The sequence below is a fragment of the Theropithecus gelada genome, chromosome 1 (assembly GCF_003255815.1).
Source record: "Theropithecus gelada isolate Dixy chromosome 1, Tgel_1.0, whole genome shotgun sequence".
Lineage (NCBI taxonomy): Eukaryota > Metazoa > Chordata > Mammalia > Primates > Cercopithecidae > Theropithecus > Theropithecus gelada.
In genome coordinates this window covers 51,895,562-51,912,307 of record NC_037668.1, presented here as the reverse complement: position 1 = coordinate 51,912,307, position 16,746 = coordinate 51,895,562, and the positions used below count along the sequence as shown (strand labels likewise).

At 43.8% G+C, this 16,746-nt stretch overlaps 1 protein-coding gene across 14 annotated transcripts in view; it reads right to left on the bottom strand.

Annotated features, from left to right (window-relative positions):
• Positions 1-16,746, bottom strand: part of NIPAL3 (NIPA like domain containing 3) — a 57,606-nt gene that overhangs the window by 28,271 nt on the left and 12,589 nt on the right. For 10 of the 14 annotated variants that reach the window (XM_025378360.1, XM_025378379.1, XM_025378351.1 and 7 more), the window contains 2 exons: positions 2,241-2,309; positions 262-433 (listed from right to left, as the gene is read on the bottom strand). The exons of 3 other annotated variants lie outside the window; for them this stretch is intronic. In XM_025378360.1, the coding sequence (XP_025234145.1) occupies positions 262-433; positions 2,241-2,309 (241 nt within the window). Of the gene's footprint in view, positions 1-261; positions 434-2,240; positions 2,392-16,746 lie in introns of all 14 variants that reach the window. One more of the 14 variants, XM_025378415.1, reaches the window with a different exon arrangement.

The following is a 16,746-nucleotide window of genomic DNA, read 5'->3' as shown; positions in this document are numbered from 1 at the left end:
TTTCATTACCCTGTGCCTTAGTTTCCTCATCTGTTAAATGGGAATAACAACACCACCTTTCTCAACAGGTGGCTGGAAGATTAGCAGAATTAATATCTGTAAGCACTTACAGGGCCTGGTGTGTCTGAAGTCCTTTGTATTAGGTTATTACTATCCAAGCTAAAGCTGGTTTGTTCAATGGACACCTTTGATCCTGGCAGTGGCACTCTGGTCACACAGCTGGAAGCACCCCAGGGGAGGGTGGGGCAGCCCTGGTCTTACCTATCACGGAGACTGCGCTGAGGGGCACGATGAGTGACAGCGGTGCGAAAGCGTAGGAGGCGAACACACCCAGCTCACCCAGAAGCATCAGGAACAGGCCCAGCCACCATGTCTTGGTCTTGAAATAGGCCCGGGGATCCTTGGAGCCTGCCAGGCGGATGTGGCAGTACTTCTAGAAACCCAAGAAATAATGTAATTTGCTCATATGTTTGGGGGAAAAAATGCTATGATGTAGTTACCCTAAATCTACTCCCGACTTGAAAATAAATTGGGAAGACTTGTCAGGTTCTTGTGGAGTGCTGACTCACAGAAGAGTAAGACAGTAGGGATCTAAATACTAGACGGTTATTCTAGGACAGTAGTACTCCAACAGGCTGGGAATGCTTATAAGCCCCTGGGAAGCTCTGACAAAATACCCGCCTGGGCCTCATCCTGAGTCAGTCCCAGAGAGGTGTGGGTGAGCCTGAGAACAGGCATTTCTAATGCACGTCACAGGCAATGTGCAGTCTCAGAGTGGGAGCCATAGTCTAAGGATCCCATGTGGCCTGGTCCTTGGGTCGACCTCCCTTTCTCTGCAGTTTCCAGGACTCCTCATGTTTGGATGCCCGAGTGTACGGCACACTCCTTCCTGTCTACATGGCAGCAGCTCTCACTGGGCAGTTGTGTGGGTATCAGTGGACCTTGCTCTCCCTGGGGTGGTTACGTGGCTCAAGTATGGTCAATATTCTTTTTTGGAGAAATGTGAACCTGTGACATGGAAACTGAGGTGGTAACTAACAGGCTAGAAAGTCACATTGACTTAAAGGACCAAGTCTGCCATTTGGGGAGGATCATGATGTGGGCTGCCCAGAGGCAGATAAATAACCAGAGATGCTGCCCTGGAGAAATAAGAATGAATCATTCAAGTAGCTAAGAGACCACATGGTCTCAGCGACACATAGAAACATACACACCCCAGAGCTGAGATGCATAGGGTACAGGTGTGTGCCCATGCGTGTGCCCACAGGGATCACAGTCTCCTGCCTGCTCCAGGGCCAGGGAGAGCAGTTCACTGCAGGCAGAAGCTGGGCAGTGCTGGTGGAGTGAAGCCGGCCAGTGTGCTGTGGGATTCATCCTGTTAGCAGGTATCAAGTCTTATTTGGGTTTCCCAGAAGCAGTCCCTGAGACAAGAACGTGGGAGCAGGTAGTCTGTATGAGATGATTCCAGGGAGCTCAAGTAAGGGAGGGGGAAAGTGAGGCAGGGAACGGAGATGAAAGGTGGTTCATGAGCGAATTAGTCCCGTGGGCAACTGAGGCTCAGTCCCACAGGGGACCCTCTGAAAAACCCTGTGAATCTCACCTTAGAATCATCCTAGCAGAGGATAAGAGCCTGGGCCTTGTATTCCCTGCCTCCCACCCCTCCTGGCAGAAGGCAGCCTCCAGGGGCATTAACTGTCCCACTCCCCCAGTACAAACCCCAGTTGTGCCTGCATGCCAGTAGCACCAGCTCCCCGGTGCCCCCATGAGAAGCTCATTAGCTATCAACTTGCTCCACACCACAGCTGCTTGTGAACTCAGACAGGCCAAGGGGACCTGGAGGTCAGTAGGGGGGTCCCCAGCAGCTGTACAGGGCATCCCAGAGGCTTGTAAGTAATGAACAATGCTGTAATTCGAGTTGAGTTTGACAAAACTATGGTAATTCCAGCAGCTATGTGGCAAGGCAAAGAGAGGATGATACCAGAGCCACGGAAGCTAGCAGGAGGTCACTGCAAAGCCCAAGGAGAGATGGTGAGGACCTGGCTAGGAGAGTGAGGGCGGGATGGAGTGGGGCCACCAAATCAAGAGAAATCCTGGAATGGCCCACAAGGTATTGTCCCAGGTGCAGCCCAGGGATAGAGTAGGCAAGGCCCTGCAGAAAGGAGGCAGCTGGACCTGGATAAGACATCCTGACTTATCTGCTGTGTCTCTGCCCCCAGACAGTGCTGGTGACGGAAACTTACCTGGAGGTTAAGTGCAATGCTGACCACAAGGTGCCCAAAGATCGCCAAGAGGGCGCCAATCAGGTTTTCCTGTAAGGAAAGTTCACAGGAGTAGACATGATTTGGGCACAAGCCAGGGGGCCCCAGGACACTTTTGACACTCAACCATTTGCTGCCCCAAAACAAAACCAGAAAAACAGTATCAGTGACAAAGCCACATTCCAGACCCACAACTGGAATTTTACTACTCCAGGTTAATCTGGCTGCTTTGCTAGTTTATAAAACGCTGTCCCGAATTGGATACTTTGGTGGCCCAATCACACTGACCTGACAAGGTCGAAACCTGCTGTGCTATTCCCTTTAAAGTATTAACTTGCCAGCTGGGATTACAGGTGGCTCACATCTGTAATCCCAGCACTTTGGGAGGCCAAGGCAGGTGGATCACGAGGTCAGGAGATCGAGACCATCCTGGCTAACACGGTGAAACCCCGTCTCTACTAAAAATACAAAAAATTAGCCGGGTGTGGTGGCGGGTGCCTGTAGTCCCAGCTACTCGGGGGGCTGAGGCAAGAGAATGGCATGAACCCAGGAGAGCTTGCAGTGAGCCGAGATGCGCCACTGCACTCCAGCCTGGGTGACAGAGCTAGACTCCGTCTCAAAAAAAAAAAAAAAGTATTAACTTGCCATCATCTTGTGCAGAAAAGCAACATTCCAAAATCAGAATTTACAAGAGAAATACAGGCCAGAGAATACTTTTTGCTATCTTGTCAACAGAGTCTTCAATTTCCCAGAGGGATTTCAATGAAACTCTTTTAACTGGCTCACTTGCTTAGGGCATTTTCAATTATTCAATTTATAAAAAGTTAATTTACATCACCTATGAGTTAGGTTCAGACTTCCTGGCATGGAATTTTTTACTTTATAAAATGAGTACCAAACACATATTCATTGTAGAGTAATTAGGAAATACATATAGATAATAATAAATTAGACAAGGTAGCATGAGAAAAAAATGTAAAATAAAAATAACAATAACACCAAAACCATAATAGAAAAGTCACCTTTAATTCTATAACCCAGAGATAATGACTATAAACATTTTGGTTCTTATTCCTGCAAACATTTTCCTGTCCATAAATTTACATATCAATGGAAATGTTAATGTACTTTATAAAAATAAGATTACCATCTGTTTTATAATCTGTTTTTTTTATTTAGCATATTATGAACACATTTCCCTGTCAGGCATACCTAATTTGTCATTTTTATTATTATTAAATGTCAAATAACTCATTATTTTTGGATGTGTCATGTTTTATATCATAGCTTTGCTATTACTGGATATTTAGGTTGTTTCCTTTACTATTAATTTTTCATTTAATTTTACTGTAGACTCAGGGGGTACATATGCAGGTGTGTTACATGGGTATATTGTGTAATGCTGAGGTTTGGGTTTCTAGTGAACCCATCACCCAAATAAGTGAACACAGTACCCAATCGGTAATTTTTCAACTCTCGCCCTCACCCCAACCCTTCCCCGTTTTGGAGTCCCCCGTGTCTATTATGTTTCCTTTTTAAAAAACAATGCTGTGATTGAAGAGCCTAGTGCACACATTTTTGTGCATTTGTCTGGATTAGTCCCTTGGGACAAATTCTTTTTTTTTTTTTTTTTTTTTTTTGAGACAGAGTCTCGCTCTGCCGCCCAGGCTGGAGTGCAGTGGCGTGATCTTGGCTCACTGCAAGCTCCGCCTCCCGGGTTCATGCCATTCTCCTGCCTCAGCCTCCCGAGTAGCTGGGACTACAGGCACCCGCCACCTCGCCCGGCTAGTTTTTTTGTATTTTTTAGTAGAGACGGGGTTTCACCGTGTCAGCCAGGATGGTCTCGATCTCCTGACCTCGTGATCCGCCCGTCTCGGCCTCCCAAAGTGCTGGGATTACAGGCTTGAGCCACCACGCCCGGCCGACAAATTCTTATAAGTGGAATTGCTGGGCCAAAGTGTACTAGCATTTAAACCACACTATAGTGAGTCCCCAGTACACCCTTCAGCCTTATTCCACCACTGGACACCAAGGAATGCTCTATGCTGGCCATTGCTGCATCCTCCTTCCCAGCATGTTCTCTTCCCAACCCCAGCTGGCTCCCCTCCCTGGTGAAATCCTGCCCATTCTTCAAGGCATGGGACAGGCCCTAGGGAATCGGCAGTTAACAAGACAAACAGTCCTCCCTGTCATATGTTCAGTCCATCTGGAAAGACAGATAACTAGCAAGCTGCCCCGCAGTGGCCAGAGCTGGCCAAGGCTTCCTCCTCAGGACAGAGTCAGCAGTAATAGTGAAGTCAATCCTCCCTCGAAGCTTCCCTCTCCTAGATCGCGGGGCTTAGAGAGCTGAGGGCAGGTCTTCCCTGAGAAGGGGCAGTTGGCCAGGGACAGGCGAGGGCAGGAGGACTGAGAGGGAGGCCCACCAATTGAAATCACCATGGACAGTTGTCCTGAACTTCTCTCCCAACAAGGCTCAGGGCTGCCACAGAAGGGAAAAACGTGAAGCCAGGGGACTCCAGTCTAGTCCCAGCTCTGCCACCATGACCTCACCACATCTGAGATGTGTCCCCCACGTGGAAAAGGTCAGAGCTGGGAACTGATTCTGACTCACCTGATGAGCAGCAAGATGGAATAAAGCCACCTGCGGGCAGAACACATCCTTCCTGTAGGATCACAGGATCTCAGAGCTAAAAGGCTTGCTGGAGACCTGCCCAGCCAGGGTTTCCCCAGCCGAGTTCCCAGAGATGCTAATGGGGTTCCAAGGCAAGAAAAGCACCATGTAGTTAAAGGCAATGCATCCTCTACCCACTGCTGGGAGGCCCCCAGAGCATGTTAGAGGCTCTCAGAGGAGTTTCTCCTTGTCTCAGGTTCTCAAACTCATTTGGCTCTAGAACTCTTAACTTGGAATCCAGCCATGGGTGTCTGGAGTAAGTATCTATGACTCTCACTTGACTAACATTTTAATCCTTTCCTTTTCTTCTGATAAAGGGCACCCTGATTTTGCTGGGGAGGACTCTTCTCCACCCTCTCCCCATTGGACACAGTCTTATTGGAACTGTCATTCCCAGTGCTCCATCTTCCCTAGACACCATGGCCCAAGTGTGACCCAAGCCAGGCAGGCCAGAATCTCTTTCTCTGGGATCCAGATCTTGGACTGAGAAACACAAAGGCTGAAGAAAGGCTGGCTCCCTTCAGCCCAAGGTGAGGCCCGAACAAATCATTAGTTGCTGCTCCTCAGGACCCTGGAGCCATCCTCGCTCTAGACCTTCCTGAAGCCAGGAACAGTCCGGTCTCTTGCTTAAGAACTTGTTTCTGTTACTTGCAACCAAAAAGCTCAACAGAATCAACACTTTGGGGAAAAGCAGTTTGGGACATATTTATTATTAGTCCAACTTCTCATAAACATGAGTGAGGTTTTTTCTTCCCCTTTCTTAGAGGCATGGCTTTGGTGGACAAAAAAGGCAATCTGCTTTTCTTTTGTAAAAAGAAATATGTTACTCAAATTTAGTTTTTTGAAATAAAACCTTACCACAGAACTAATTATTATAAATCTAACAAATTATATTTACAAATATAATGACTCAGTTTCAATATTTTAATGCTCCTTGCACACACAAAAATTAGCTTATAACTTTCCATTTAAAAAGTCAATTATAGAACATCTCTTCTGGTAAGATAGAGTAGATGCACTTTTCCCTATTCTTCCTGCTATGTACAACTAAAACCCTGGTCATCACATATAAGACAAACATAAGGCCAGGCATGGTGGCTCACGCCTGTAATCCCAGCACTTTGGGAGGCCAAGGCGGGTGGATCACCTGAGGTCAGGAGTCCAGACCAGTCTGGCGAACTTGGTGAAACTCCATCTCTACTAAAAAAAAAACACACACACACAAAAATTATCTGGGTGTGGTGGTGGGTGCCTATAATCCCAGCTACTCAGGAGGCTGAGGCAGGAGAATCACTTGAACCCAGGAGGTGGAGGTTATAGTGAGCCAAGATCATGCCATTGCACTCCAGCCTGGGTGACAACAGCGAAACTCTGTCTCAAAAAAAAAAAAAAAAAAGACAATTCTGAAGGCAGAGAGAAGAAGGCAGACAAGTTAGAAAAGAATGGCATATGGTGAGCTTCTTGGGTATTCTGTATTCTTTTTGCCTCATACATCCCAAACTTATAGATGAAGCAGCCAGCACTCTGGAAATACCAACAGGGGTGGAGCAGGGAAAACAAAAGCCGCAAGAAAAGCCTCCTCTCACTACCAAAGGACAAGCTGATGGGAAGCTTGGCAAGAAAAACACTTTTAGACAATAACCTCCAAACTCCAAACACCACAAGGAACAAGGTACCTGTACGTCTGAATGTTTGAGCCAGCTACCCGCTAAGTTTATATGTTGAAGTCCTAAGCCCTAAGGGGATGGTATTAGGAGGTGGTGTCTTTGGGAAGTGACTAGGTCATGCAGAGGAGCCCTCATGAATGGGATTAGTGTTCTTAAAAAAGAGGCCCAAGAGAGGCTGCTCGCCCCTTCCATCATGCGAGGACACAGGGAGGAGGTGCCGTCGATGAGATGGCAGGCCCTCACCAGACACCCTATCTGCTGGTGCCTTGATCGTGGACTTCCCAGCTTTCAGAACTGTGAGAAATACATTTCTGTTGTTATAAGCTACCCAGTTTATGGCAATTTGTTACAGCAGCCCAAATGAACTAAGTCAGCCCCCCAACTCCCCTGCTGGGACTATCAGGAAAGGCTAAGTAGGGAGCCAGTGGCGAGGTATCCTCCTCCCCATGGTGTCAACGGAGAGCACACAGAGCGCCTAGACTTCTACCTTTGATGCAGAAAAGTTTTAAATTTTGATGAAGTCTAACCTATCTATTGTTTTCTTTTGTTGTTTATGCTTTTGGTGTCATATTTTGTGACAATAATAGCATCATGGGTGGGGGAGAGAGATGAAGCTATATAGGTGAGACATTTCATGTACTACTAAAATTAAGTTGGTGTTAATCTGAACTAGATTGTTATACGTTAAGGTGTTAATTGTCATCCTCAGCACAATCACTAAGATGATCACTCAAAATACATAGTAAAAGAATTAAAATAGTACACTACAAAATATATCTATTTAACACAAAAGAAGGCAGCAATGAAGGAACTGAACTAAAAGAGACAAAAACTGTTGCCTGATTTAAATGAACACCTTTATTTCCTTCTAAGAATTTTATAGTTTTAGCTCTTACATTTAGCTCTCCAATCCATTTTGAGTTAATTTTTATGCATGGTGTGAGGTGGGAATCCAATTTCATTCACTCTTTTACTTGTGGCTATTCAGTTATCCCTGCACTATTTGTTGAAAAGACTATTCTTTCTCCATTGAATAGTCTTAGCATCTTTGTTGAAATCAATTGATCATAGATGTATGGGTTAATTTCTGGACTCTGAATGCTATCCCATTGATTTATTTGTCTGTCTTTATGCCAGTACCATATTGTTTTGACTACTGTAGTTTTGTAGTAAGTTTTGAAATCAGAAGTGTGAGTTCTTCAACTTTGTTCTTCTTCCTCCAAGATTGTTTTGGCTTTTTGGGTCCCCTGGATTTCCATATGGATTTTAGGATCAGCTTGTCTCAAGGTAGTTCCTATAAATTCCCTTGGATTTTTTTCATTGACTTGTTGGTTATTTAGGAGGATGTTGTTAAATTTATACATATTTGTGAATTTCCCACTTTGTTTCTGTGAATTTCCTTTTGTGATTGATTTTTAATTTCATTCCATTGTGATCAGAAAACATACTTTGTACAATTTCAATCTTTTAAATGTAATGAGACTTGTTTTCTGTCCTAATATGTGCTCTATCCCAGAAAATGTTCATGTGCACTTAAGAATAATTTGTATTTTGCTTTTGTTGAGTGGAATATTCTATGGATTTCTGTCAGTTCTAGTTGCTTAACAGTGTTGTTCAAGTCTTCTATTTCCTTGCTGACCTCCTAATTGTTCTATCCATTAGTAAAAGTGGTGTATTCGCTATTCAACTCTTTGGCTATTATTGTCTATTTCTTCCTTTGATTCTGTCAGTTTTTGCTTCACGTATTTTGGGGCTCTATAGGTGCATATATTTTACAATTGTTACATCTTCTTGATGAATTTACCCCTTCATCATAATATAATGTCCTTCTTTGTACCTTGTAACAATTTTATCTTCAATCTCTTTTGTTTAATATTAGTACAGCCACTCCAGCTCTCCTTTGGTTATTGTTTACATAGAATATCTTCTTCTTTTTTACTTTCAATCTATTTGTGTCTTTGAATTTAAAGACAATCTTTTGTAGCACATACTTCAATGTTTTAAAATATATATTCTGCCAATCTCTGCCTTTTACTTGGAGAGTTTAACCCACTTACATTTAATAATAATTAGTGATAAGAAAGGACTTCTGTCATTTTGCCATTTGTTTTCTATAGTCTCTTTTTGTTCCTCAATTCCTCCATTACTACCCTCTTTTGTGGTAGATATGTTTTCTAGTGTACCACTTTAATTCCCTTGTCATTTATTGTGCTATATATTTAGAGTTATTTTCTTAATGGTTGTGCTGAGGATTATAATTAACACCTTAATTTGTAACAATCTAGTTCAGATTAATAGCAACTTAATTTTAGTGTTATACAAACCTTTGCTCCTATATTGTTCCATCTCTCTCCCCCACCCATTATGCTATTATTGTCACAGATTTCTTAATTCCTTTTAAAACTTAATCATCTGATATGGGTAGACGGAATTCTGCCTTCCTTTCATTTAGAAATGATATCTAATTGGAGTCTCCATGTCTCTCTTTTCTTTCCCAATCAATAGAAGGAACTCAGTTTATGTTTCCTGAATACATGACTTAATCTAAGCACAAATCAATTGCAATAATTGAGAGAGTGCTGAGAAAAAGGTGGAATGTCAAAGGAGGAATTTACTCTGGGCACAAGACCTGAACTACTTGGCTTAATATTATGTAGCAAAGGCAGTATGGAAGGACCATAGCTAAAATTTAGGCTCTCAGACTTTCAGCCTGAGTTTTTTTTACATGCCTGGCCTGCTCTTCCAAACTTCACATGGCACCCGGCCTAAGGCAGAGCATACCCAACCCCCTCAACCAACATTTGTGGCTGAAGAGGACTGCAGAAGGCAACCTACAACGTACAGTATTTTGTGGAAACTAAGAGGACATCATAATCCTAAGGAATTGCTCCAGCACAATAAGTGTGTGGAGTGTGGTTATTCAGAGGTTAGGCTCTAGAGTCAGGCAGACCTCACCTTGAATCCAGCCTCTGTCCTTCATGACACTGTGACTTGGACATATCTTTGGGCATTTGTTTCCTCAACTGTAAAATGGAGTTATTAAGGGTACTTACTCCTCAGGGCAGTTGCAAGAATGAAACAAGATAAACCCATGGAAGTAACAAAGCATGATTCCTAGCACAAGTCAGAGGGTTTATGGATACAGATTTCTTTACTATGGGGCTTCTCAGAGCCTTCGATAAATACCTTCAATAAATATTAGCTATCATAGTTAGATTCAAACATCATTAAACAATAGGGCATCGTGAGAACTTCCTTCGTGTTAGGCACATGCCAGTGGGAGGTGATCAGTTTACTAGAGAGAGCTCAGCCTTTGGAAACTGACAGACTAGTCTTGTTGTAAAGATTAGAAATCATGACAACAATGATAATGATAAACTAACATTTATCAAGCACTTACTATGTGCCAAGTATTACTCTACGTACTTCAAACATACTACCTCATTTAATCCTCGTAACAACCTTTTAAAGCAGGTACTATTATCATCTAATTTTCCTCGGTGAGGAAGCTGAGGCACAGCGGATAAGAGATAGCTAGTAAGTGGCTGAAGAAGGATGGGAACCCAGGTAGTCTGACACCAGAGCCCATGCTCATAATTATTATGTCAAACTATGTAATATATAAAGCTCTATAACAGGCCTGGAACAGGGTAGGTATTGAATAAATAGTAACTGTTATGGGGAGCTGGTGAATTGGTTCTTGACCCAGTGACTCCCAGGCTAGTACAGAATACAGACACTTAAAATATTACAATCTGGCTGGGCATGGTGGCTCATACCTGTAATCCCAGCACTTTGGGAGGTTGAGGTGGGCAGATCACTTGAGGTTGGGAGTTTGAGACCAGCCTGACCAACATGGGGAAACCCCGTCTCTACTAAAAATACAAAATTAGTGGGGCGTGGTGGTGCATGCCTGTAATCCCAGTTACTCAGGAGGCTGAGGCAGGAGAATCGCTTGAACCTGGGAGACGGAGGTTGCAGTGAGCCGAGATTGTGCCATTGTACTCCAGCCTAGGCAACAAGAGTGGAACTCCATCTCAAAAAAAAAAAATTACAATCTATTAGAGATGGGCACAAGAAGTACAGAGAAGGGAAGAATGGCACTACAGTCATTTGTTCCTTCAGTGCCTAGTTTGTGCCATGCCCTGTCCTTGTCCTCACGTAACATACATTGAACTGACCATGTAATCACATTGTGGTTAGTGCTACACAGGAGAGGCACGGGGTACTCTACATGACAGGGACCTGATCTAGTGTGTGTATTGGGGGATGGTCAAGAAAGGTATCCCTGAAGAATGATTTCTGAAGGGAGGCCTGAAGACCTGGAGTGGTGGGGGTGGGGTGGGGTGGAGAAAGCCATTCCACAACGCATAGGAAGCTCCTGAGGTGGGAACAAGCAAGTACTTTTGAGGGAGAGAAAGATGGCTGGTGTAAGGGGAAAAGACTCAGGGAAAAATGGGATGGGGAACTGATTAAAGGGAACCCCCTTTAATCCAGTTTTAAAAGGGGTCCAGGGAAGATGGAAAGAAACCAGAGAAGCCCTATTCCAAGACATTGGACCTGGACCTGGGCTTAGAGAGGACAGGGAGGCTCTGAGTGATGCTATTAGGACTATGTTTCTAAAAGAGAAATCATTTCACTTGAACCCTCAGAGGTCATAAAATAAAAAAAGGAATAAAATAGAAATCAGGGTTGCAAGGACCAGAAGGCCATCTTCTGTGGACTGGGGCCAGAGATGTTCTTCCACGAGGTGATGCTGACAGTTTTAAGGGACTTGATCGCCTATCTTCATGTCCCTCCATGTTCTTTGCTAGCTTTTCGTTATGTTCCGCTTTCTCATTTCACCCTTCACTGCAGCTTTTTCCCATTTGATCAAAGAGAGGCTTGTCCTTCGTTTACCTTAGAATCGGACTCTGGTACGTTGCCAAGTTGTAAAACCACCAGGAAATCAAGGGGAATTCTGAAATTTTGTTTCCCACGTTTCTTTGGTGATAATCAAGATGCTGTAACACCCATTCCAAGAATGACTTTTCTTCCTTCTGTCATCCATATTCCTGTTAAGGCATGACACTGGAATGGGATAGTTTGGCCCTTGTTGGAATATTCCTAAGCCAGAGTCTGGTTTGACTGATGTTTGGACAATAAGGACTAGCTTTGTTAATTAGGTTACATTCCAGATCTGTTACATAGATTGAATGAGCTAAATTTGCTGCTCTAAGCTTTGACAAAAATATATTCAAAGTTTGTTATAAAATAAAATCATTTATACTTGAAATATATGTACAAATACTTATACACTATACTACATAATAAATGTAAAAATATATGTGCATTAAAGTATAGCATAAGCAAAGGTATAGTAAAAATAATGTTTCAATTTCCCTGACCCATTCTAGATATATCAGGTTAACACAAGGTGTCTTTAGGTGAAAAAAGTTACAGGCATAATTAATAAGCCCTTTTGGTAAACTTCACAGAAATTGTGAAAGCAAAACAAATCTTGTTGTAAATTAGGTGCATCCAGTACTTTGCTTTGAACAAAAATGAAGGTGGCTCCAATCATATTGTTAGCTGATGAAAATAGTTTATCATAACGTGATTTTTAGCATGTAACTTGGAAAGACTTTAAAGAATTTAGTGATACTGGAGCCTAGCGTGGTGGCTCATGCCTGTAATCCCAGCACTTTGGGAGGCCGAGGCGGGTGGATCACTTGAGGTCAGGAGTTCAGGACCAGCCTGGCCAACATGGTGAAACCCCATCTCTAGCAAAAATACAAAAATTAGCCAGGTGTGATGGCTGGCACCTGTAATCCTAGCTACTTGGGAGGCTGAGGCAGGAGAATCACTTGAACCTGGGAGGCGGAGGATGCAATAAGCCAAGATCGCGCCACTGCACTCCAGCCTGGGCAACAAGAGTGAGACTCTGTCTCAAAAAAAAGAAAAAAAAAAAGAATTTAGTGATACTGCTATACCAACACTCCTTCCATTCCAGGTACTTATACTAATGTGAATAAAGTTCTTAGCACTTTAGCTATGGGAACCAAAACTTGCAGTAGAATGGATGCTAAACTCTACCTCATTCTAGCAATCAGTAATATTTATCTTGAATACAGAAATTAATTTTTAAAGAAAGCCTCATTCTTCTCATTCAGATATTCATTTCTAATACACTGGTTTTTTTGCTTAATAATCATTGTAAAACTTTATACTGCATTAACAGCTTTCAGTCAATCATACCAATAAAAAACTCTTCTGATCAAATCAATACTTATGAACCTTATATCCAAGGAAATTTTAATAAATGAAATTTCACTACCTATTCTACATCTTTCTTATACAGAAGTATGAAAAATTTTTCACTGGGAGGCCATCAGACTGAGACAGCTGTAGGGCCTTGGGTTCCTATGTAAGCAAACTGAATTTCAATGTAACCAGTAAAATGAAACTTAAGCATAACCAATCAAAGCATCAACTAACCTCTAACTAGGGACTTTCCTCCAATCAGACCCAAATAAGGCAAGCACCTATCTGTAGCCAATCAAGCCATTTCTTTGCTTTGCTTCTGCACTCAACCTATAAAAGCCTGCTGCTCAGGCCACTAAAGCAGAGTTCTCTGAACCTCTTCTGGTTCTGAGTGCCTGCCTGATTCATGAATCATTCTTAGCTCAAATAACTCTGTTAAATTTCATTTGTCCAAAGTTTTCCTTTTAACGGAAGTATGGGAGGAGTCCACAAAACTTTCAAGTATTAAAATACACAATTTTGGAATAAAATTCTGAGGGAAATAGAATGGAAATACAAATTCAAGGAGAAAAGGGAATGATGTAAAATTTTCAACACTTAAAGAACAGCTTATATATTTTTCAGAAGGCTGATAGTGGGTACTGAATGGTCTTTATACCAAGGGCTTCAGTTAAGAGTATCTAACAGTTTTAAAAAATACCAATGTTTACATTTGGCAGAAACGGTTCAATCCATTCTCCTGCCTCAGACTCCTGAGTAGCTGGGACTACAGGCATGTGCCACCACGCTCAGCTAATTTTTTTTGCATTTTTAGTAGAGATGGGGTTTCTCCATGTTGGCCAGGCTGGTCTCAAACTCCTGACCTCAGGTGATCTGCCTGCCTCGGCCTCCCAAAGTGCCGGGATTACAGGCATGAGCCACCAAGCCCGGCCATTTCTGATGCATAAAGATGGTAGTTTCATATTAGTTTCAAAAGCTACCTATAACTGGTAGCTATTTTATTTTTACCGCAAGGGACCAAGATGAGATGGCCTTGGATGAATGGTTGACTAAATCCACAAGGATTTAGTCTGTGAAGGTGTTAGTCTGAGAATGTGTTAATAACTCACTACTGGTGGAAGTGCAGAGCTGCAGAAGGGCCGAGGGAGGCCACCGTGGCCACAGAGACAAGTCAGGGAGTGGGGCAGGGAAGGGTGGGACCCAGAAGTGAAAACTATAAACCTCACAAGGGTGAACCCATCTAGGCAGCAAAAACACTGGAGGCTAAAAGGTTATGTAGGGGCCAAGGGAAGACTTCCCCATTGCCCTCGGAAGGTTCGCTGAAAATCAACTGATGAAAGGCAGATTAATAGGAGAAAAGGCATATACATTGATTTGATCATCATTTTATGTGACATGGGAGCCTTCAGAGTGAAGACCCAAAGACAGAAGAGAAGCTGTCATTTTTAGTATGGACGGCTGTGTAGAAATATGATTGGACAAAGGGGCCTGATACAATGCTGATAGACTGAGTGGGGAACCCAGCCAGGTCTGTCTGTTGAGATTCTTCTCGGCCTCTCTGGGCAGCATTCCCTCCTTATATCAGGCAGGATCCTTCTGGAATGGGGGTCTTCTGACCTATGATCAGACAAAGTAGGTCTGATAATTTCCTTATGGCCAATTTTTACAAAGAAAAGTGGAAGAAAATTAGAGTAATATTTTAGGTTGTATAGCTGGCTTTGCGGAAGGGAAGTTCTGGTGTCTGTCTCTCTCTCTCTCTCTCTCTTTCTTTTTAAGACAGGGTCTCACCCTGTCACCCAGGATGGAATGAGGCTGGAACGCAGTGATGTGATCTCAGCTCACTGCAACCTCCATCTCCAGGGATCAAGCCATACTCCTACCTCAGCCTCCTGAGTAGCTGGGACTACAGGTGCATGCCATTACACCCAGCTAATTTTTGTATTTTTAGTAGAGACGGCGTTTCACCATGTTGCCCAGGCTGGTCTCGAACTCCTGGGCTCAAAGGCCGCCTCAGCCTTCCAAAGTTCTGGGATTACAAGCATGAGTCACCTCAGTGCCTGCAGGGATTCTGGTTTCTATGACCTGCCTTGGGGAAGAGGGACTGTAGTTTCTACGGCTAGCCTGGTGGAGAAGAGGGGCCAGAGAAAGGAGAGCAAGAGAAGGTCAGAGAGGAACTTTTGCTTCTGAGGCTTTCTTTTTCGGGTATGGTTTTCTGATCCCCAACAGTTAGTATGATAATAAAGGCTGGTATTGATGGAGCACATGGTGTGCTAAGCCCTTTCTATGCACCCTCCTCTTAGGGCCACAAACAACGCTATGAGATGGGTGTTACTATGAATCCTATTTTTAGCATCTAAGCCTGACTTCCAGCCTCTTGATGATAATTACTCCTCCAGACTGTCTCCATTGTGTTCTATGAAGTGTCCTTCAAAGGTGGCACAGTCAATTAGGAAAAAAACCATAATCTTATCAGTGCTGCATTTCCACTAAGGACACAGGTGGCTGAGGTTTCTTTTAAAAGCCATTTCCAATAACATGTGAATGTCCACATGTAATAACCAGTTAGAGACAGACATGATTAGCAATAGCCTAATACAACTCCACCTAAGCGTTTCAAAGGGTTTCATCAACATTAATTACGCCCCCAAACCCTTGTGAAGTGATGACGGGTCCAATTTTATGAGCATTCAAGGACAGGCCAAGAAGTTGCCACCAGCCCTGGGTTACATGGCTTGTACACACACCTACGAGACGCCCTGCAGTGCCTGACATAGGGCAATGGAAAGCAAAAATGACTCCCGCCAGCAAGCCCTTCCTCCAACACTCAGGTTGGAAACCACAAATGTGGGTGCCCAGTTCTGCTGCAGGGAGGGAATGGGTAGTGCCTGGCCAGCTCCCACCTCTGGACCCCACTGGCAGCCTTCTCAACCTATTCTGCTCCTCTTTTTGCTGAGGAACCACGCTGTATGTCTTCATTGGGGTTATTTTAGAGGTGGAGCGTTCACAAGTACACATGCACGGTTAACCCAGAACAGGGATATTCCACCTTGGAATCAGTGACTTTGTCCCTTAAGCAAAGACACGGCGCAAAGTGGAACATATGGTTCCCAGCTGAGAGGCAGGGGTGAGAACTGTCTTGGGCGGCCCCAGGCTTGGGCACTGCCAGATCAGGTTGATTCTTCTGAGGCAACACCCAATCAGGTTCCCAACTGTTTATCAAGTTGACAAGGCAGAGTAGAATAGACAGTGTCAACTGAGGTGGAAGAGAGGGAAGAAGGCAGGCAAATATCTCAGGAGCTGCTCCCGGTGGAGATCTGTTACCCAAGAAAGCCCAAGACTCGGCCAAAGTCACGGAATAAGCGACTGTCAGGGTCTTCCCACACCGCTCTGGTCCCAGTATTTTAGGGGTGAGGAAGTATGAGGCCTCCCAACTACCAGGAGCCTTATATTTAGGGTAACTATATGCCTTCCAAATAGGGAGACTCCTTGGATCACCTGAGATCAGGAGTTCAAGACCAGCCTGGTCAACATGGTGAAACCTCGTCTCTACCAACAATATAAAAATTAGCTGGGCGTAGTGGCACACGCCTGTAATCCCAGCTACTCAGGAGGCTGAGGCATGAGAATCACTTGATCCCGGAAGGTGGAGGTTGCAGTGAGCCAAGATCACGCCACTGCACTCCAGCCTAGGCAACAGACTGAAACTGCATCTCAAAAAAAAAACAAAAACAAAAACAAAAACAAAAACAAAAACAAAAACAGAAAGACTCTGAGAATGAAAGGGGGCTCTATTAACATATACAGGCATGAGGCACAAACCAAGACCATGGCCACTCTACCCGTGCTACAGTCTCTCAATGGGGAGGGTTACTGGCAAAAGAAATGAGGTAAGGGCAAAGCTACTCAC